Source organism: Hippoglossus stenolepis, chromosome 2 (genome assembly GCF_022539355.2).
Source record: "Hippoglossus stenolepis isolate QCI-W04-F060 chromosome 2, HSTE1.2, whole genome shotgun sequence".
NCBI classification, from domain to species: Eukaryota; Metazoa; Chordata; class Actinopteri; order Pleuronectiformes; family Pleuronectidae; genus Hippoglossus; species Hippoglossus stenolepis.
In genome coordinates, this window is record NC_061484.1 from 6,007,994 (window position 1) to 6,029,684 (window position 21,691).

General features: G+C 45.7%; 1 protein-coding gene across 2 annotated transcripts; it reads left to right on the plus strand.

Annotated features, from left to right (window-relative positions):
• Positions 1-8,910: 8,910 nt before the first annotated feature.
• On the plus strand, positions 8,911-17,149 carry pcdh18a (protocadherin 18a). Of its 2 annotated transcripts, none has more exons than XM_035183499.2 (4): positions 8,911-11,915; positions 12,646-12,734; positions 13,393-13,565; positions 15,455-17,149. In XM_035183499.2, the coding sequence occupies exons 1-4, from the start codon at positions 9,426-9,428 to the stop codon at positions 16,297-16,299; spliced, it is 3,597 nt and encodes a 1,198-aa protein (XP_035039390.2). In that variant the 5' UTR covers positions 8,911-9,425; the 3' UTR covers positions 16,300-17,149. The 2 variants fall into 2 exon arrangements, with proteins under 2 accessions (XP_035039390.2, XP_035039398.2); XM_035183507.2 differs by having other exon boundaries at positions 8,913-11,915; positions 12,679-12,734.
• The last annotated feature ends 4,542 nt before the right edge of the window (positions 17,150-21,691 follow it).

Below are 21,691 nucleotides of genomic sequence, written 5' to 3' on the forward strand. Positions count from 1 at the left end.
CTTATGAGTCATTATGTGGCATCTCCCCGAAATAAATCACCAGACGCAGAGCAGGCGCCGCACGAGGCTAGAAGCAGGTGAGAAGTTGTGATAATGGTTATTGATTAGTGCGCGGGCACACTGTGTCCTATTTTGTTTTTATTACAGATGAGAGCCATCATCCCTCGGAGGCTGCCTCGCGTGCTCACTGAAGGGGAATGTGTGGGAGAGAGAGATGTTAAACACGGGGTAGCCACTTCTATATATAAAAGTAATCAGGCGTGAACAAAAAGCTGGTGTTGATGATGATGTGGTCCATGTGGGAATTAATTTAGCTAATTATGATGGATGCTTGTTTAGTGAGCGTTAAAACAGAGAGAGAGAGGGAGAAAATAAGTGTGGAGGGTGTGATAATGGACCAAATGTGCTCGGGTTTATTTAGATTTTTCAGGATTGGTACTGTAAGTGTGACTGTGTGTAACCCCGCTCTGTGTGTGTTTGTTTTGTGCGTGCACTCTCGGAGATCTCTCCCTCCTCTCCTCTCCTGCCTTTGAAGAGGCCCCTGGGAGCGACGCTTTGCACTTCAGCAACATGTTTTTGTTTTCTTCTTTTTTTCGTGCCTGTATTTTCTTCCCTCTTTCTTGTATCGGAGTTTGTCGAACTAAAACCACGAGAGATGCCATTTGCTGTTTATTCGGCGCAGGAAAAAGCTCTGATGTGAATTAATTGCTTGTTAGCACAGAGGAGCCAATAATAATGATAATAACAGCCTAGAAGAGACTTGACAAGACTCGTCTGATGATTAGCGACTGAGATGAGCGTTTCATTTTTGCACCGCTCATCTGCCGGGGAGAACTTTTTCAAAAGCAGAAAACAAATGAATTTTAATGACTCAAATTATGATTTTGGTGAGCACTTTTTACAGCACGTGAACAAATTAACGCTTGCTTTACACTTCATTGAGTTTCCTGTTACACCCCCTGGTCTTCTTTGCAAATGAAATTCTGTCTCTTTTGACGTTCATCTGATCCTCCTCTTCCCTTTTTTTCCTCTTCATCAAACCGCCGTGATATCAAACGGAAAATAATTGCAGCGCAGGTTAATAAGCATGTATGATCTAGCGAAGCTTGTAAATGACATGTTTCAAAGGATCATCTCTGGGCAAACTCCTCCATATTTCTGTGTGAGTGATTGACAGTAACCAGACGTCACGCTCACACACAAATTAAACACACTTTGCTTGTCAAGATCCTCCATCCGTCTCTCGACCATCTTTGTGTCCGTGTCCTATTTCTCGCTGCTCTCTCCAAGCCATCCGCTCCGAGCGCTCCTCCCATCCCGCCTCCCCCTCTGCTACTCGCCCCCCCGCTGAGCTGATTGAACATTTGCTGTCCGCTGTTTTGGATTCTGCCCCAAATCCCCCCCCCGCATTAACTTGAAACACCATGTTAAGCAGTCCTCAGTAGAGTCCAACAGCTTGTGAAATATGCGATCAATTTGTTCACGTTTTGTAAGAACCTGGCATCCCAAAGCGCTCCAGCAAAGAAATGATTGTCTAAATCCTCTTTATCTCCCTAACCTTTGCAACGGCCTTTTTTCCCCCTGTCTCCTCTATAAACCGAATCAACAAGAGCTCAGGTGCGGCTCGGCTGGTGTCGAAACTAATGAATCTACTAAAGCCACGCCTAAGCACACGCGCACGTTTTCAAGCAACCCGGCACTTTCAAGGTTGTCACCAATCAATCCCGACTTGTGTTTTCATTGAGCAAAGGTGAGAAGTGGAGTGTGTGAATGGGAGTAGAAAGAGTTTTTAATCACATCTGAGGGGGCCAGAGACTGCACCAAAGGAGGCTCCATCTCTTTTTTTCGTTGCTTCTTTTCTACGCCTCCCCCCCACACATCCCTTCACGTCTCCTCTCGTGACTCTTTCAGTACCTCCTTTGTTTCCCCCCCACGTCTAATTCCACGCTCCCAGCTAACCCCGCCACCCACCACCCACCTTTTTCACTCCACCCTCCCTTTTGAGCAGCTACCCTCCACACTTCCACACTCCTTGACCCTTCCTCGGTTCCATTCCACTTCTCCGTGTCTTCCTCCCTCTGCCCAGGCTTTTATCGAGCCCGAACATATTTCAGCATTTTCCTTGCCTCCACCTTTCCACGCTCCCGTCACTTCATCATCCCCCTCCGCCTACTTTCCTTCGCTCCTTCAACCCTGCTCCACTCCTCTTTTATCATGACCCTCCACATCCATTCCTCCATTCCACAGCTGCCAGCTCTCAAGAACCCCAAGAACCGTAAATCTGGTGCAACCCCAGGAAGTGGGTCACCGGGGGACACTTAAACATGTAACACTCTAGTGAGGGCCTAACCCCGGCCAGAAAATCGCCTCACGCGTGCACTGCGAGCACATGCCCACACACACACACACACACACTTGCTTGTGCACATCATACACACAGACAGACAGGGTTTATGGATGTCTGGGCTTGAAACTGAGCAGCCACAGGATCGGTCTGTGTTATTACTGCTCATGCTCTTACCTCTAATCAATCCAAGTTGTTAGGATTTGTGCACAGGGGAAACAACAGGGGCTTTGTGTCACACCGACCAGGCGGTGCTGCAGCACTTTCCCTGAGCCTGGTTTTCTCCTACATGAACCCACACCCATCAAAGTCTCCTGTGTGCCAGCAAGTTTCTGGAGCTAGTTATGTTGTGTTTTTTATATGTGTGTGTCTGTGTGTGTATGTGCTCTTGGGATCTCTGGTTTGAGTTAGGCTGTGCGCTCTGCGGCTGCTGTCGCTATTTGTTCGACCCCTTTAAAACACTTTCACTTACAAGCGAACATTTCCTAATTCAAACATGATGAGAGACACCCGCAAAAACTCTTTGATTTTCTTTCTCTGCAGCAAACCGCATGTGACCTCGACCTCATTACATGTTCTTAGCCACAAACCCCACTGCTAGAAAGACACAAAACTGCTAAAAATGTTGTCTATGTCTCAATCAAAAGTGATTTGCCTCCAGTGTTGAGTAGTGCTAATGCAAATGTTTTGACACTGTTCGCACATGTTGGGCGACACGTTCAGAAAGCAGCTGTCACCGTGCACACAAAACGGATAACTCCGGAATGATGACCGCCACCGAGCGACAGAGCTCGGACTGTCCTCATTACCGGCCTGACACACATGCTCTGTCAAAGAAGTGGCACCAAATGGGACCCGATTCTGTTTGGATGCGGCGCATCTCTGAGAGAGTTCCTTTTCTAAAACACTAATCTCTGGACCACAAATTAGCTGTCAGTCATCAGCTGGAGGCAGACATCGTATCGGGGGAAAGACAGCCCCCAACAAATCAACAACATGTCAATCAAACACACACACACACACACACATGAACAGGGAGTGGTGGATGGGTCTGGCATGCAATAGCATTTCCCCCTAACACTAACAGGACCTAACTCTGTTTTCTTCATTAATTCAAGGTGACTCCTGCAAAGCGTTAGAAAAAGGATATGAAGCCGAGGGCTCTCAAGGGCTCTCCTAATTAAGAGCCTATACATTAGCAATTTACATTGCCGCGCTGAATTGCGATATAATTTTATAAAGGCTCGAAAAGAAAGAAACCATTCTAGGGTCAAGCAAATGTTCTTTCAATATCCAATAGTCACCCATGTCTGCCGCTGTTAGACAGTGTCGTGATAAACTGTGGAGTTTAACGGCATTGAATCAACAGTAGATGAATAGTCAAGTTTCCACTTCAGGCAAGTCAATGAAAAACCACCACACAACAAGAACATCAGAGGATGACATTGTACGAATGGAACGGTGTAGAGGAGCAGGCACAGGCGCTGATGTGGCTTCTAATCAAGTGTTAATTAAAGTGAACTTTGAGGGACTTTTGGAAAATAGGCTTATTTACCATCTTGCTGAGAATAAAGTTACATGTACAATGTAAAACCACAACTTGTTGATTTTACACAGAATTATTGAGGCACTGTGGATTTTGTGGATGTTTCATTTCTTTAAGGCGGGTGGAGTGGGTCGTCCACTAACCAGAAGCTCAGCAGTTTGATGCCAGTCTCCCCCAGTCTGCATCTCAAAGTGTCCTTGGGCAAGATACTGAACCCCAAATTGCCCCTGACGGCTGTGTGTGAGTGAGGTGTGATAGAGAAAGTGCTGAGATGCACTGTATGAATGTATGTGTGAATGGGTGAATGGCAAAACTGTTCTGTAAAGAGCTCCAATCATCAAGAAAAGAAAAGTTCTATATGGTACATACCATTCACAGAACATTTTTCTTCTTTTTAGTTTCTTTTTATTGTCTTTTTGTGTCACGTTTTAGCTCCAACATGTATGTTTGTGATCATTTTTTTCCTCTATTTAAATGATATTTTTTCTCCTTTTGGTCATTTTGTGAATCTCTGTGGTCATTTATCATCTATATTTAGTCTTTTTACTTCTATGTTTACTCGTCCTGGGTGTCTTTGCTGTCGTTTGACTTTTCAACTAGTGACAACAACAGTCACTTCTTATACGGGGGTCTGGCCCGCAGGGGCCCCATGACCTCTTGAGCCCTCACGCCCAATTGGCCTGTTCAGTAATCCACTCATGTGGGGACACAGATTTCCTGTGCAGTGAGGATTCGTTCTGGCAAACTCAGTAAAAGTTAGTTTCTTGCAAAATCTGACTTTGTTGGAACAATGTCAGGGGGTTTCTCAATCGCAGCAGTTATTCTGTTGCGTGCAATGTTATCATGACCAGTATAAATCCTGGTTAAAATCACATGAAACAGAATTCCCCAAATAACCCGAAGAATTTGGTTACGACTTAAACGCTGGATCTATTGATTGTATTGACGTTGTGACGGTTGGAATAGTGTTGACCTTGTGGGGGCAAAGCTGTTGTGTTTCCTATTACACGTAAGGTGGAGTCTTACACTTACATAAAGACAGAGAGCAAAGAGAAAGTGGTTCAATCCTGAGTGCTGTGGTGCTGATTATTTGTGAAGCCTTTGTGTTTCTCTGTGCCATGTCTTGGTGAGGGCAAAGCACCTCGCTGTCAGTGTTGTTCAGTCAGACCAAGTGTGTGTGTGTGTGTGTGTGTGTGTGTGTGTGTGTGTGTGTGTGTGCACAGAAAGTCAGCTAGGTATGAATCACAGAGAGAGAATGAGGCCAAGGAAAGAATGACTGGATGATTAGACACCCAAACTGCTCCTTCAAGTCAGTCAACAAATACAGCAGTCACTATCCCAAGCCCTCCGACAAAGGAATATCTGGTAGAATAGTCCAGAATAAAATAAAATAGAACAGCAGTTTGCCATTTGATTTTGACAACACTGAAAAAAGGGCAGTTCTGCCGGGGAAATGTAACTGCCAAGACTCAAAGCGAAGCCCTGGCACTTCACAAAACCTCCAGTCACTACAGGCGTCAGGGGTAGCAATAGAATACAATAGTAAATGCATTGGTCAACCACACAGTGCAGTATATCCATGCCAGAGTTAAAATGACACTTTATACTGGTTTTGCAGAGGAAATGCATGAATATTTTATACACCTCTCCTACCACATAAGTCAGTAAAGTCTGTAGGAAAGAAAAAACACAACCTAATAACAGTCTGTTCTTTTCACCGGGTGCTGGGCTGGGGGCCTGTCAGAGCGGTGCAGTAATGCGTTCGCTTTAAAGGTGACCAGACACATTCTTTCTGTGCCCCATAGTTCTGCCTGGGCCGTAAATTTGTCGCCCCAACTGTTGACATCGCTTGCAATATGCTGCGCTCAGAGTGTGATCACCGCACGCACTGTGAGCAGGGACAAGGCAGTGCACTCTCTCTTGTCTGCTCGCACACAGATACACACACAGACAATGGTGGCCAACCAGTCATAAAGTAATAAAGCTCTATGGACCCCTAATGAAAGCACAGGAAGAAGGGGGGAACTGGGGTGAATAACAATTATTGCTCTGATGGGGGTGGTGCAGTGTGTGTGTGTGTGTGTGTGTGTGTGTGTGTGTGTGTGTGTGTGTGTGTGTCAACTTCTCTCTGCAGCAGCCTAGTGAAAGCGAACCCAGTCTCTCTGTGGCCCTGCTCCTCCCCTCTGGAACGGGATCCACCAAATCGCAGCTAATTGAATAAGTGACAATGAGCGGGCAGACGAGGCGACAGATGCTCGCGTGCCTTTACAACCAAACCACCAGCGGCATCACCGCACACTGTGCGCGCGCCCTCATACGCATAACGCACGCACGCACACATTCCTCTTGACTTCGATCTGAACCGGGGGTCCAGGGGCGCATTTTCTACCACCGCACCTGCTGTGCCTATTGACTTAGTGTGTGTATGCGTGTGTATTTGGATGGCAGGGGGTGTCCCTGCAAAGATTGTCATGAATGTCAGCGACAGACGTTTAATTCACACTTATTATTTTATGGCTACAAGGCCCGGGCGCATGCACGGAGCTTAATTGTTGCGCACTGTGTGATGCAGGGAGCGGAGAGGGAGTTACTGGCATGGCACTGGAGCTGCTGGTGCGTTTGGGGCTGATCTGTTTGGTCTGTATCGCCCATGGATCAATAAAGAAAATATCTCTGGAGCTGGAAGCAGGAAAATGGTTAAACAAAAAAACTAAATCCCGGGGACGCGGCGTCTTTGCACCTGCTGCTGCAGCCGACGGAGAGTTTGCGCTAAATCATTTGTCTTCTTAAGCATTAAAAAGCCCATGTTTGTTCGGCTGCTCTGGTTATGTAGCGTGCCTAAATGTATTAAGCCTCCATCTGCTTTTTTTTCACTTAGATTATACCCCCTCTATACATTAATTGTTTTATTCTGCGCACTGTTTAAGACCCACAGCGCACCCCCCCAACTCTGTCTCTTTCTTCTGCTCCCTTCTTCCATAAACTCCGGAGCTGACTTTGTTCTCCAAATGTGATTAGCTTCTCTGGGACGCAGGGGAGTAATTGCATTACTGCATTGTGAGCGTTTGGAGCTATGGAAATGCTGCGCGCCCGTATCAAACCTGTTTAAATACCACTATGGTGAAAAGATGTGCAAAAGGGGGGTGAATGCAAACATTTTGCATACATGGCTCAGGCTGATGAATAGACGCTGGGAGCGGGAATAAAGGTTTTCCGCCAATTTTTGGGTCCCCGGGTTCAAAAGGGAGAGCTTCTGCACGGTGTCCATGCACGTTTCTGTTTGAATAATTTAGCAAACTATTGTTTCCAGGCAAAATGCGCTTTGGAGCCTGCATGTGCAGATGCGATGCGTTCAAGGATCAGCCCACACTGAATAACCAGGTTCAAATGGATACATCAACGGGTTTATTTCATATTTCTCACCCAGACCGTCCACAGCAGCTGGTGCTAAATTATTCATTCGTTTTGCAGATTCTCTATCTGTCTATCTCTTAAGGTTATGGTCTTCAGGAATGATGGTGGACGTGTAGACTTGGAGCTTTCTCTGTGAGGGTGAGCGGGCCGGTTTCTACCAGGGAAGTTTCTATAAGTTTGTGAGTTGTGTTCTTGGAGCTCTGCTCCAGATGGTCACCTTTAGCGCGGTCTCGTCTTCAGCCCCTGCTATAATATTTGATTTGAATATGTATGAGGGTTTTTGGGAACCTGTTACTGCGATAACTGCGAGTTCCTATTAGTTGAGCGCATTTTCTCTCTCTCTCTCTCTCTCTCTCTCTCTCTCTCTCTTGTCTATCTATAACGCACGCACGCGCGGACACGGCGCCGTGCACCCGCGCGCAAAACGTGTGAATGGATGTGGAAAAGCTGCTTGGTGCTCCGCAATCCCCCATGACAACTCATTTCCTCGCAGTTGTGTGGGGCTCGGGTCTCCGCTGGAGTCTTGTTTGGTCGGCTGTAATCGCCGGGTCCTGGTTGCCAAACAAACCGCGCCAGATGGTCTGCAGAACGCACGGTCCCAGTTGTGCGCATTCGTTAAACGTCAGATCTCTCTCTCTCTCTCTCTCTCTCTCTCTCTCTCTCTCTCTCTCTCTCTCTCTCTCTCTCTCTCTCTCTCTCTTTCCCCTCATGTGTTTCTTCGTTTCTATATTTCTCTCTCTTTCTCCGTCTCTGCCCTCGCCTGTGTTTACGCACAGGAGACTCTTTGTGAACTGAAATAAATGCCCGAACTGAGCAGAGTTTTGGACTCGTTATCAAAACAACATCCTGCTGGGAGATTGAAGTGATGTTCAACAGATTTGTGCACGCGGGCACGGAGCTGTTCCTCGGCGTGACCAACTCTTTAAAGGCATTCATTAGAGTCCGGCTCCCTTTCAACGCGATTCTCCACACAGCTTACCCAGCTTATACTCTCACCCATAGACTGCAGCTGAGACGCATGTGAAAAAAAAAATATATATAAATATATAGTTCACCCAAAACATCGACTACAAAGTGCCTGTGCCTGGAGATGGGGGGGTGATCAGCTGCCACTTGAAAGAGCAGAAATAAGACCAAATACAGTATAAGCTCATAGAATCCATATACGGTCCAGTGCCAAGGCATCCAATGAATCAGTCAGTCATACAGCAGGAGTGAGCTGTGACAGCTGCTCGTGGCTGGGATGAGTTTTGTGTTTTATATTAAAAAGGGCTGAGCTTTAATAGTGCTGGTGGTTGGGGTGACTTTATCTTTTTCTTTTCTAATGAGAATCTAGACTCTTTATTTTGTACGTCTCCATGCTGTCTGGGGCGAACAGACGAGAAGCGACAAAGTCGTAAACCTTCCGTGGGTTTATAGCAGTGAAAAACGTCAGGGTAAGTCCTTTGAATGAATGTTTTCTCCTCTAGTTTATTTTCTCCCATTGTAGCGGCATGGTCGTTACTCTCAGGAGTGGGGAAAGTGAACCCCACGGGGTTTTTCTTACCCCCCGCTTTCTATTTTTCCTCCCTCCTCTTGCGCCTCCTTCTCCTCTCCTCTGGAGTTTGAGTGGGCAGCGGCGTTTGATTGAAGAAAGCGTTTGTCTTTCCCGGGATGTGAAAAGAGGGGGGGCCGTGGCTCATGTACAACTAGTTGGTTTGGGGCGGGTTATTTTGGGCAAGTCTGTGCGCGGAGGCACCTCAAACGGAGAGAGGGAGCGTAGGAAAGCGCACGGCGCACAGACCAGACGCAGGCAGGAGAGGGTGAAAGGCGCACAGCTTTCTGTGGCACTCAGCTGCTTCTCCCTCACGCTAGATAGGCACAACATATCTGAATGATAAGGAAGGAAAGGTAGAAACAAATGTGGATGCCTTTACGGAAAATAGTGCAATTTGTACTGGCTTAGATTGAACAATCTGAATGTTTGGCTTTTTTTTTGTTTTTCCTCATCGCTCCGCGGAGAAGGCAATGCAGCTGCTGATTGAGGGAGGAGAGCATTTACTAAGTTAAAACTGGAATTTCCTGCGCTCTGCATTTTTTGAGCAGTTTTTCCCTCTGGATCTGCTTTTGGCTTCCACAGAAATGCAACCAGGGAAGATGAAGGGACTCTTTCTGTCAAGAATGTGGAAAGTTGTGGTTGTTTTGGCTCTGGCAACGCAACACGTCACCGGTAAGACACTGAAATATCAGATTTTTGAGGAGCAGAAGGTTGGCACGGTCATCGCCCGTTTGCGGGATGATGTCGCGGATGTTCTGGCGAAACTTCCCAGCTCGGTGTCGCTCCGCTTCAGAGCGATGCAAAGAGGGAGCTCGTCTTACCTCGCGGTGCGCGAGCAGGACGGAGAAATCACCATCAAGACCAGGATCGACCGCGAGAAACTCTGCGAGAAGAACCTCAACTGCTCCATCCAGTTCGACGTGCTGACGCTGCCCACCGAGCACCTGCAGCTGTTCCACGTCGAGCTGGAAGTGTTGGACATCAACGACAACGCACCCCAGTTCGCCCGCGCCGTCATCCCCATCGAGATCTCCGAGAGCGCATCCGTGGGAGCGCGCATTCCCCTGGACAGCGCCACGGATCCCGACGTCGGGGAGAACTCGCTGTACACGTACGCGTTAGAGCCCAACAACTTCTTCAAGGTTGACATCCAGTCCAGAACCGACGGGGCCAAGTACGCGGAGCTGGTGGTGCTCAGGGAGCTGGACCGGGAGGTGCGCTCCAGTTACGAACTTCAGTACACGGCCTCAGACAGGGGCGTTCCCTCGAGAACGGGCACGACCCTCCTCAAAATTAATGTTGCCGACTCAAATGACAACAGCCCCATTTTTGACAAGTCCTCATATGTCATAAATCTTCCAGAAAGCTCACCTGTTGGCACTCTGCTCATTGACTTAAACGCCACTGACTTGGATGAGGGCACAAACGCCAAAATAGTCTACTCCTTCAGTAGTCACGTGTCCCCAAAGATAATGGAGACGTTCAAAATCAATCCCGACAGCGGTCACCTGTCCCTCGTCCGGCGTGTGGACTATGAGACCATGAGCTCCTATGACATTGATGTGCAGGCACAGGACATGGGTCCAAACTCAATGCCCGCTCACTGCAAGATCCTGGTCAAACTGGTAGATGTGAACGACAACAAACCAGACATCAGCATCAACCTCATGACCTCTCAGGGGAATGGGGATGCGGCGTACATATCTGAGGCTTCTGCTCTGGACACGTTTGTAGCTTTGGTGAGGGTGGAGGACATGGACTCTGGGTTGAATGGAGAGGTGGAGTGTAAACTTCACGGTCAGGGCTTCTTCAAACTGCAGAAGACTTATGAGAACAATTACATGATTCTGACCAATGTGTCTCTGGACAGGGAGAAGAGGTCAGAGTTCAGTCTGACGGTGGTGGCAGAGGACCGGGGGACTCCCAGTCTCTCTACTGTCAAGCATTTCACTGTGCACGTGACTGATGAGAATGACAATGCGCCACGTTTTGAGAAGGGCCGATATGAGATCTTTAAATCTGAGAACAATGCCCCTGGAGCATATCTCACCTCCATCATGGCCACCGACCCTGACCTGGATACCAATGGGCAGGTGAGCTACTCCATCTTGGAGAACTCTGTTCATGGGAGCTCAATCTCCACCTACGTCACCATCGACCCCTCCAATGGGGCCATCTATGCACTGCGTACATTTGATCGTGAGGATGTCAGCCGTATCTCCTTTGTTGTGCAAGCCAAAGATGCAGGAAAACCATCTCTGCTGAGTAACGCTACAGTCATTCTGAACATCCTGGATGAGAACGACAGCCCTCCAGTCATCGTGGTGCCCCAGCTGTGGAACTTCACTGCTGATGTGCCTGCATCAAAGTTCACAGATGCTGGACACCTAGTAACAGTGGTTAGGGCGACTGACCGAGACACAGGGGTCAACGCTGAGCTCATCTGCTCCATAGTCAGCGGCAACGAGGAGGGTTTCTTCCTCATAGACCCAAGAACCTGTGAAATCCATGCCAACGCCAGTCTGGAGAACTTCCCCCAGGAGAGCGCTGAGTTGACCATCGTGGTCCGAGATCAGGGAAGCGAGAGCCTCAGCGCTAAGGCCGTTCTGAAAATCACCCTCTATGAGAACATGGAGAACCACGTCCAGGTGATGGACCAGGGGGAGTCTCCACTCGACGCATCCCTGATCATCATCATCTCCCTGGGGGCCATCTGCGCTGTGCTCCTCGTCATCATGGTGGTGTTTGCTGCTCGCTGTAATCGCGAGAAGAAGGACAACAGGAACTCCTACAACTGCCGGGTGGCTGAGTCAACCCACCAGCACCATCCCAAGAAGCCTGCTCGCCAAATCCACAAAGGCGATATCACTCTGGTTCCCACGGTGAATGGGACCCTGCCAATCAGAGCTCACCATCGCTCACCTTCGGCCACGCCCCCCATGGAACGCGCCCAGATGGGGAGCAGACAGAACCATCACAGCCGCCAATCCCTGAACAGCCTGGTGACCATCTCATCCAATCACATTCCCGAGAGCTTCGCCCTGGAACTGGCACACGCGACTCCACCAGTGGAGGTGAGCACACACAAGCTCTGTCTTTGACACACACACACACACACACACACACACACACACACACACACACACACACACACACACACACACACACACTCACTCAGAAGTAAATTACTCTCCGAAATTTTAAATGCAGTCCCTCAGCCCCATTCCAAATATTCTCTCTCTCATCTCTCTCTCTCAGTTTCTCCTTCTCTCTCTCTCTCACTCACACACACAGACACACACACACACACACTCTCACACACACACCAGTCTTCTCATCCTCACACAGCTGTCTCCGTTGCAACAAATTAACTCATCTCCATGTGTGACAGTGACTAAATCAACACTGCCCTGTAGTTCATACTGACTCTCATTAAAAACTGTTGATGATTACAGATGTGTCTCTGTCTTCGCCCTGTTTACACCCCGTCACCATTACCTCCATCACAACCACAACTCACCCCTCAGTCATATGTCTCCATATTCATCTAGACTCACCCCCCACCTCTACCTTTTTATTTTGTTATAACATCATCCATTTTGTCTCATCCATTTTCAGCAGCCTCTCCATCATCCATTTTGTGTTTACTCATCTATTATTTTGTCTTCTGTGTTGTCTCCCCCTCTCTCTCTCTCTGTCTGTCCCTCCTTCCCCCCCCTCCTCAATTACCCATCTGTTATTCATCCCCCCCTTTCTTTTTTTTTTGTTTGTTTTATTTTGTTTGTTTTGCTTTTTTGGATGTAGCAAGTCTCACAGCTTCTGTCCATGCTCCATCAGGGCCAGTACCAGCCCAGACCCAGTTTCCGTGGCAACAAATACAGCCGCAGCTACAGGTAATTTACCCCTATTACCTCAGTACCCAACCCCCCACCCACCCCAATCCAAAAACAAAACCAAGATTATCTTTTGTTCCCTTTTCAATCCACTTGTGTTTCATTGTTTACTACATGTTCCAACAACCTGTTGTAAAGTTTTACCTGTCAGTTGGTCAGTTACATGTAGATCATGGTTTGATGGCCTGTAAATGTATTTTCTTTTCATGTTCCAGTTGTTATCATACCAACGCCATTCAGTTCAAAAGTATGCAACTCATTTGTCTGAGTGTCACAACAATTTCCTCGGTACTACTCTTCTTAAAAAAAAAATTGTCTCGGGCTGTGAAGTGTGAATCCATTACTACTTTCATCATAACATTCCCCCTTATGATCTCCACTCGATAGATTTATTGACGCCCGCTGCGGCTGTTAAGATAGATTTATTGATGGGATATATCTGCACACAGAATTTATGGGCAGAGCCTCATCTATGGGGATTTGAAAGATTCTTGTCAAAAGTTTTATTTGATGGATTTGTTTGTCATTAGTCTTCTCCATGAGGAGAGATGGATTCTGTCAGCCTGCGACACAGAATGCACACAGCACTCATTTTGCAAAATGGGAATTTGCATCATATTTTTTATTCGGATGTGTTTGTAATCCTTTTCCACGGCAGGTATGCATTACAAGACATGGACAAGTTCAGCCTGAAGGACAGTGGCCGTGGGGACAGCGAGGCGGGAGACAGTGACTGTGACATGGGGAGGGAATCCCCCGTGGACAGACTGCTGCTGGGGGAGGGCTTTTCTGACCTGATACACCTCGAAATGCACCATCGACTCCACCCAGGTGAGCTTCAGGGAACCAACTCTCACACTCTCCCTCTCGCCTCTGTGATGACACACCACGACATCTTTTCCTTTTCCTTTTTATTTTTAGTGCACCCTTCTCAGCATGACTTGGCAATTGTTTTCCCACTCAGCTGAGTCACACATCAACCTCGCCTCACATCCAGTCGCACCTCTGCAAAGTCTTATGTTGCAAAAGTTTTGGTCAAAAGTTGTTGTTGTATTTGAACTAGAATTGATAACTCGTGTTGTCCTCCAGACCACACCCAGCTCTTCTAATGTGCCGCGTGCCTTCTGAACTGACACATTTCAGCACCACGGACAGCGCCATGCCTAAGCCCTATTATTTGTCTGTACACCTGCCTATACAGCCGCTCCATTCACCCCTGCCGCCAACACAATCCCCATTGTACCCAGCCCCATTCTTCCACACAGCCCTCATTTCCACGCTCGTTATCACTGAGAGAGGTTACAGCGTGTCTGGCTGTTTGCGTCGCTGTGTGTGGGGTTGTTGTTGTGTGTGTGTGTGTGTGTGTGTGTGTGTGTGTGTGTGTGTGTGTGTGTGTGTGTGTGTGTGTGTGCGCGCGTTATCTGCCCCTCAGATAGAGTCGTGTCTGTAAAATCCTCCCCGGAGCGGAGATGAGTTGCCTGTCACTCATCGCTATGCGTCTCAGGGTGCTGTTTTTTTTCTTCTCTCCCTTCTTTTTCCTTTCTTTCTCCTTTTTTTGAGTGACAGTGGTGCGCTTTCATGTCTGAACTGAGGAGAATTCATAGTAATTGCTTTTAGAATGATGTTATTCTCTCTCTCTCTCTCTCTCTCTGTCTCTCTCTCTCTCTCTCACACTTACTGACTATTCCTTCCTCGCTCTACCCTAGAAGGCCAAGAGCTCCTCGGCATCTCTCTCTCTCTCTCTCTCTCCTTTTCTTGTTAATGTATTCTCTATCTTTATTGAGATGGATTAAGGGAGGGGTGGCGGACATGGACAGTCTTTCTGTATTTCTTTTTTCTCACCCTTTGAGAAAGACTTAGAGGTGTTGCACCCCCCTCATCTCCCCCTTCCCTTCCACTATCTGTTATGCTAATATGAAAAAAAAAGGGAGGGGAAGGAGATAATAGGCCGGGAGGGAGGATTTTCCCTGTTTTCTCTCCAAAAGATTTAATTTGTTTAGATTTTTCTATTTAGATGAGGGGGGGAAATGTGTCCATTCATGCTGGATATGATAAAAGAACTTAAACAAGCAAATCCATGCCTGAGACGCGTCGTGAATGCTGGGCAGAGCAGCCAAATATTACATTAACACTGCCTGTGATGCCATTTGGGTGGGATCTGGCACTTATTTACTTTTCCGTCTAGAGTCCTTTGATTGTTAACATACCTGCATGAGCACTACCTGGATATCTGTGCTGTAAACTGTAAATACCCCCAAATCTGCTCCTCCAAGCAGGAACAAAAAGAGATAAAGAGAAAAAACTAACCTCTTCCAGGCTGAGCTGTTATTTTTTTGACAGTAATAAAAGACTGAAGCGCTGCCATGTGGAATATTAATTAGGTATTATGCATGAAGCATTCTAATAGCACGCATGGTTTGTCAGACTCAACAGCATCCCTGCCCTTGTTTCAGTGTGTAAAATAAATCTGTACCATTCTCCTCCATGAGCAGTATATCTCTTAAAGTGTAACATTACTTTACCGCAGTCTCAGGGTTTATTACTTGTATTATTCAAGTGTATTGACATTTTCTGTACCGCAGCAACAAACACTTTCTTAGGAGTTTTGAACACCTGACTTAGAGTTGCTGGTTTTGGAGTTGTTCCATGTTTTTTTCATTTTCTTCGTGTAGCTGAACCTGCTCCTGACTGTGTCTGTGTTTTCTTTTTTGTTGTTGTAGCCATGAGACTGTGCACGGATGAATGTCGTGTTCTGGGACACTCTGACCAGTGCTGGATGCCCCCTCTCTCCTCGCCCGCTTCCTCCTCTGACTACCGCAACAACATGTACATCCCCGGGGAGGAGTCCTTGCAGCAGCCACAGCTCGACGATGACCAGTCTTCGGTCGACTCGGAGCGCCGCAAGAGCTTCTCCACTTTTGGTAAAGAGTCTGGGAGCGAAGAAGCCCTCGCCGGGGGAGTCGTCGCTGGAGGAGGAAGTGATGCATGTGTGGCCGGAGGAGGGGCTGGCTCCCTCCTCACAGAGATGAACTCTGTGTTCCAGCGACTTCTCCCCCCCAATATAGACTCGTACACAGAGTGCACTGAAACAAGCCCCCCACCATCCTCCTCAACTACTGAGAGAGGAAGTGGTCGTAGCAGCAATGCTGCCGCTAACCACAGTAACAACGCTGTTCCTCAGGACAGCCGCAGAGGGTTGCTGCCAGGTGGGAAAGGTCCCGCTTATCCCCCAGGTGTGGCTGCATGGGCGGCCAATACCCACTATCTAAACCCTGGAAGTGGATCTGTGGGGACCAACCACGTTTCCCCCTCTTCTTCCTCCTCCACTTCCTCTACATCTTCGACCCCCACTGCCACCTCCACTAATGGGCAGCCGCCTCACCTCAAATGGCTACCAGCCATGGAGGAAATCCCAGAGAATTACGAGGAAGACGACTTTGATGGCGTCTTCCACCAGGGTCACCAAAGTGGGAAGCGCAGCGAGAGCCGCCACGAGGCCGGCATGGACGCTAGTGAGCTGGTGCATGAGATCAACAAACTGCTGCAGGATGTCAGACAGAACTAGAGAGAGAGAGAAAACAATGGCGTGGCGTGCTTTCACAATGTGAGGGGAGAGAACAATTCAACACATTCTGTCAAATGCTTGTTCTTCGTGCCAACGTATACATATAAACTTCATGATGACTGCTTCTTGTTCACTGTAATGCTTGTCTCGTCTGTTTTACCAAATATCCTCTTTGCTGCTCAGTGCTGAGAGACTCGCAGAGAAAAGTAAAACATGGCACTGAAGTTGTGATCGAGGTGACTTAACGGCATCAAAGCGAGCGCGCCGAGAACACATTGCTCAGTTGTCATTACAGTCCCTTCGATTTCAAACGGAAATCCATCCACAAGAACTGTACCCTTTCTTCATTTGTAATGTTTACAGCAGCAAGAACAGACTCCGTGGGGAGAAACCAACAGCTGTGTGATCTAATTTCTGCTTTTACAGTGTACAATATTGTACAGTGTCTGTGGGAAAAAGGAAAACTCACTTGAATATTGTGCTACGTCTCCTGTTTTGTTATTATGGAATGTAACTGTACAATTTGACCTTTGTATTTTAAAAATACACTCTTTTCTACTTCTATATATTTATATGTGTCCATGTATGTTTGTACAGAAAAAGAAAACAAATGTCTATTTTTTATATTTGTCACTGCATGTCTTAATATCACTCAATGTGTCTCTTTCCCTCTACCCTGTTTATTTGATAAAACGACTGTATTTAATTTTCTTATTGAATATGTGTGCGTGTATGTGTGTGCGTATTAATAATAATCACATTCCAAAGCGGTTCCATGTTGGAATTTGGTTTTGTATGATATCATTGTGACCAGTGGATGGTAAATAAAGTGAAGGGATTCATAACAGGATTGTGTCTGAAAAAATATCATTGATATTTCATTTATTTCAGCAGTTTCTACGACTTATTTGAGTCAAATTCTCTGTTTCATTTCTTATGTCAGCTTTTCCTCACTAAGAGTTTCCATTTGCCCCCCCCTGTCTCTTAGCACCCCCTAATGTCCAGCATTAAAACTGCAGCGCTCTGCACACAGTCAAAATCTGCTGGGTGTTCCCCAAGCAAACCTCATTATACCTTATCTCACATGCACGATCCTGCTAATGAACGTGCCATTTTTCATGAATTTATTCCCACATGATCTCTTTAAATTAAAATGCATTTAGGCATTAATTTAGATTTAGAGTCGGGATGCGTTGTCTCACCGTCTCTTTCATCCATGAAAGCATCACACTTCAAATATGCTACAAAAATGAGCAGCGTCTGATAATAGCTGCACATGATGGGGAATCAGCAGCCATATGGCCTTGTAATACAATTAAACAGAAAGTGGGAGGTGAGCGCCTCCCCTCACTCACTCTGCTGGTGATCGTGAGGCCTAATCTTCAGCTGATACTCACACAATCAAAAGAACACGCACATGTTACGCACACTGTCGACAGACAATAGAATACTGATTTTTGTTTAAAAGAGGGATCACTGAACAACTAAGGCTGAATGAAGAAATTAACCTCATGAGACGGAGCTTTCCTTCAAAACAAGGCTATACACACATACACACACACACACACACACACACATTTATGAGAACATACAGTAGACTGGCAGGTGCATGCACACGTGAAAACACAAACACACACTCACTCAACATGCCTGATAATGAGCTCATTTGTCTTCATCATTAAAGAGGCCAAGCCTCAATAAACAACAAGCACTGGCTGTGTGTGTGTGTGTGTGTGTGTGTGTGTGTGTGTGTGTGTGTGTGTGTGTATGTATGTGTGTGATTGTGTGTGTGTGTGAAGGAAACTAAAGAATGCTAAATGCTAAATTAGCAAAGGCTCTTGCAATCCCAACACTTTAATATTTAACAGTGTAACAGTAGCAGAGCAGTAGCAGGCTAACACGCTCCTCATAGACAGTTCTGATGTATGGCCATGAGATGGTTTTTGCACTGTACAATGAATAGTTTGACACTTTTTACCATCTGTGTCATATGAAGTTTTAGCTTAGCTTAGCATTAAAAACTGTGGGGAAATGTTATGCCAGGCTAAGCAATGTGTGTGCGAGTGAAGGAAGCTATGCTATATGCTAAATTAGTTATAGGCTCTTGCAAAACAAGCTATAGCAAAATATTTCACAATTTAACCGCAGCAGAGCAGGTGAGCTAACACGCTCCTCTTAGATAGTTATGATGTAAGGTCATGCGATGGTTTTTATATTGTAAAGGAATAGTTTTAAATTACCATCTGTAACATATGTGTATGAAGCTTGAGCCTTAGCTTAGCATAACTACTGTAAGTGTGGGGAAATGTTACGCCAGGCTAAGCACTGTGTGTGAGTGAAGTACACTAAAGCCATATGCTAAATTAGCTTAAAGCTGCCTGCAAACCAAATCATGGTTTAATATTAAACAGTAGCAGATCAGTAGTAAGCTAATGTGTCATAAATAGCTTTGATGTATGGTCATGATTTTAATACAGTAAAGGAGTAGTGTGTTATTTACCACTTCCTCATCTGTTTCATATATGTATGGAGATTTAGCCTTAGCTTAGGATAAAGGCTATGAATGGTGGACAATGTTACAGGCCAGGCTAACTTTTGTCCTCCTGTTTCCAATCTTTATGCTGAAGCTAAGCTAGCTGATTGTTGGCTGAGGCGTCATCTTCAGCTTCAGCAGTATCAATCTTTTTTACTGTAGCTATTTGTCAAGGAACCAGAATAAGAACAAATTGCAAAACTATCAATTTAACCATGACAAACTTTCACAAATGTTACAGGAGGAAAATAAACACAAGATATGTAATGTTTTTAATACTTTCACTAAATGTGTGTGTCATTTCAAAATAAGACTGGCAATTCATGATGGATGATCTTCAGCACAACCATTTTCTTTAGCATATGGTAATGGCGTGTGTAATAGGAAAAAAACACACGCGCACACGCCGGGTGTGAAATCCGCTGCCGCTCATTTATTACCACTCACATAATTAATTTTACACAAATACAACACTGGCACTGATATGATGTTGAAATATGAACTTCAGCTTATTATTGTCTTAGCAAATCCAGCATTAAATTGTTTGTCAGTCTCACTCGACTTGCGCTCATTTTTCATCCTCAAACCTGCTCTCCTCCTCCACCAGTGTCCACCCCATAGCTCCCTCGCTCCCTCGCTCCCTCGCTCCCTCATAACGACCACCCTCCTCCCCCCACCACACCTCCATATCTCACTCTCATCTTCTTGCTATTTCTGTCTGTCCATCCGTCTGACACACACTCACACATAAATATTTCCCTTCGCACAGAAACAGGCAAACATGCTCGTCCAAATCCCAGCAACGTTCTCAGTTTATTTGACAGCCCCGTGTCCCCACAGACTTAAGAATTTCTAATGCTCTTCTCTACTTGATCACATCTCGCCTCTGTCTGATCGTTCTTTTTTTTTTGCTGCTTGTCTTTTTTCTTACTATCATCGGCACTGTCAGAAGTATTAAATCACACCTATTACTTTTTGGATTTTTTTTTTCCTCAAGACAAACCACAGAAATCCCGACACGCTCCTTCGTCGTCTTCTCGTTATTGACAGGAAATAGGAAGGTGAGGAGCCCGGGTTACTCACATCTGAGGGAGGTCACCTTTCATTCACAAGTCAAACACACCACGGTGACCCTCAGTGCACACACACATGCACCACAAGTGTCAGGGAGGAGAGGGTACTGGCCAGCGTGTAACATAAACAGGACTCAGGTGTTGTGTACAGATGATGTGATAAGACTGCCACGATGGAACTTCTTTTACGTCTCGTACCTTACTGTTGAAGTGATGTCATATAAATATGTGTTCGTCAGGGGGCCCAGTCATCTATCACACCCACCAACTTAATTTTAAAGACTTTCTTGTCCATCACCCAGCTTGATGGAAAGTGCAGCAGACTGAGGGAATCAAGTCTCTGCTTCTTTTTTCACTGGCTACACCTCAACAGCAATAGACCAAGGTTTTTTTCAGCTGAGACCTGGAGAAAGACAAAGATGTCTGTGTTGAAAATGATGATGATGATGATGGTTTAATTAAATCAGGGATTCCCAAACGCTTTCTGTCAAAACATTTCATGCCTACAATAAATGACACATGTCTCTTTTGGTATATTGACAATACCCACATGGGAAAGGGAGGCGTCTCCATATTTTGGATGTGAATTACAGAGATATTAATGCTCAATGCACCAAAGAAAATGTTATTGGTTCAACTTTATTTTCTTAATAATTTCTTAATTTTTCTTAGCAATTTAGTAATTTTGCCAGTTAAGTCCGTGGTTCCTGGCTCTCTGGTTTGTGACCCCTCCTCACAGGTTGTGGCTCGCTGTAGAGTTGAGTTATTAGCTCAACCAAGTAGTTTTTCTCCTTGTCTGAAATTTGGTGTCAAAACACACCAACATAATATTTATGACATGAGTATAGATTTCTTTCTTGATCTTATATCACCTCAAATTTATCCTGGTAACCTCTTGAGGTTCTAGCCACCATGATTGAAGCCTCTGTTTTCATTAAATTTATAATACTATACCGTATATTATATATATATTGTATATTCTCTACATTTGAGCTTCTCCACATTGTCGGGAACCCATCTAAAACTGTACAATCGGCCTAGTAAACACATCCATATGAATACTAACTTCCATTGTTGCATTCCCAGATGAAAAACATGGGTGTTATTTATAACATTCACAGAGACTCTGATACAGCTTTTAATGTAAAGCAATGTAATTAGTCTCACCTGTGATTGGTATGTCAGACCATGCCGTGAAAATAGGTGAATCTTAGAGGTGAATTTTACTCACATTAATTTCATATATATACCTTAATTTTCACTCTACATCTTCACAGATGTGTTAAAGGCATCTACACTTACACATTTGGCAAGTTATTAGTGCAATATTTCCTTCAAAATAAAAGTGTATGGATACTACGTATGAATGCATTTATGTTGATAACAACAATTATTGAAACACAAAGTAACAAAACGAAACTTTTTTACAATCCATATAGTTTCAATACTGAACGAATGATATGATAGATATTTCAGTGTTTAGACTATGCAAAATAAGCCACCAGAAAAGGATTTGTCCAGCAGATGGCACTGTGGCACCTATCTTCCAACAAAAAGGGATATGCTTTCACAACTGAAACACTCACCATGAGAGACTGCCACACCATCAACAAGCCCTGCTGAAGAGCTGTTGAGACATAGAGAATGAGAGAGAGGAGAGAAAGAGGGAGAGGGACAGGGGGGGGGGGTGCTAAGGTCGAGTCAGTTTGTCATTCTAATTGCATCTCGGTTTATGCATCTCCAGGTTTTTTTTGTCCCCTTTCATTTTATGCAGCCAGGACTAGTG

Bases quoted from the DNA above. Each gene is read 5' to 3' on its own strand.
- pcdh18a (XM_035183499.2), top strand. From the start codon at position 9,426: ATGCAACCAGGGAAGATGAAGGGACTCTTTCTGTCAAGAATGTGGAAA. The intron at 11,916-12,645 runs GTGAGCACACAC...TTTTGGATGTAG, and splicing joins ACGCGACTCCACCAGTGGAG to CAAGTCTCACAGCTTCTGTC. The intron at 13,566-15,454 runs GTGAGCTTCAGG...TTGTTGTTGTAG, and splicing joins GCACCATCGACTCCACCCAG to CCATGAGACTGTGCACGGAT.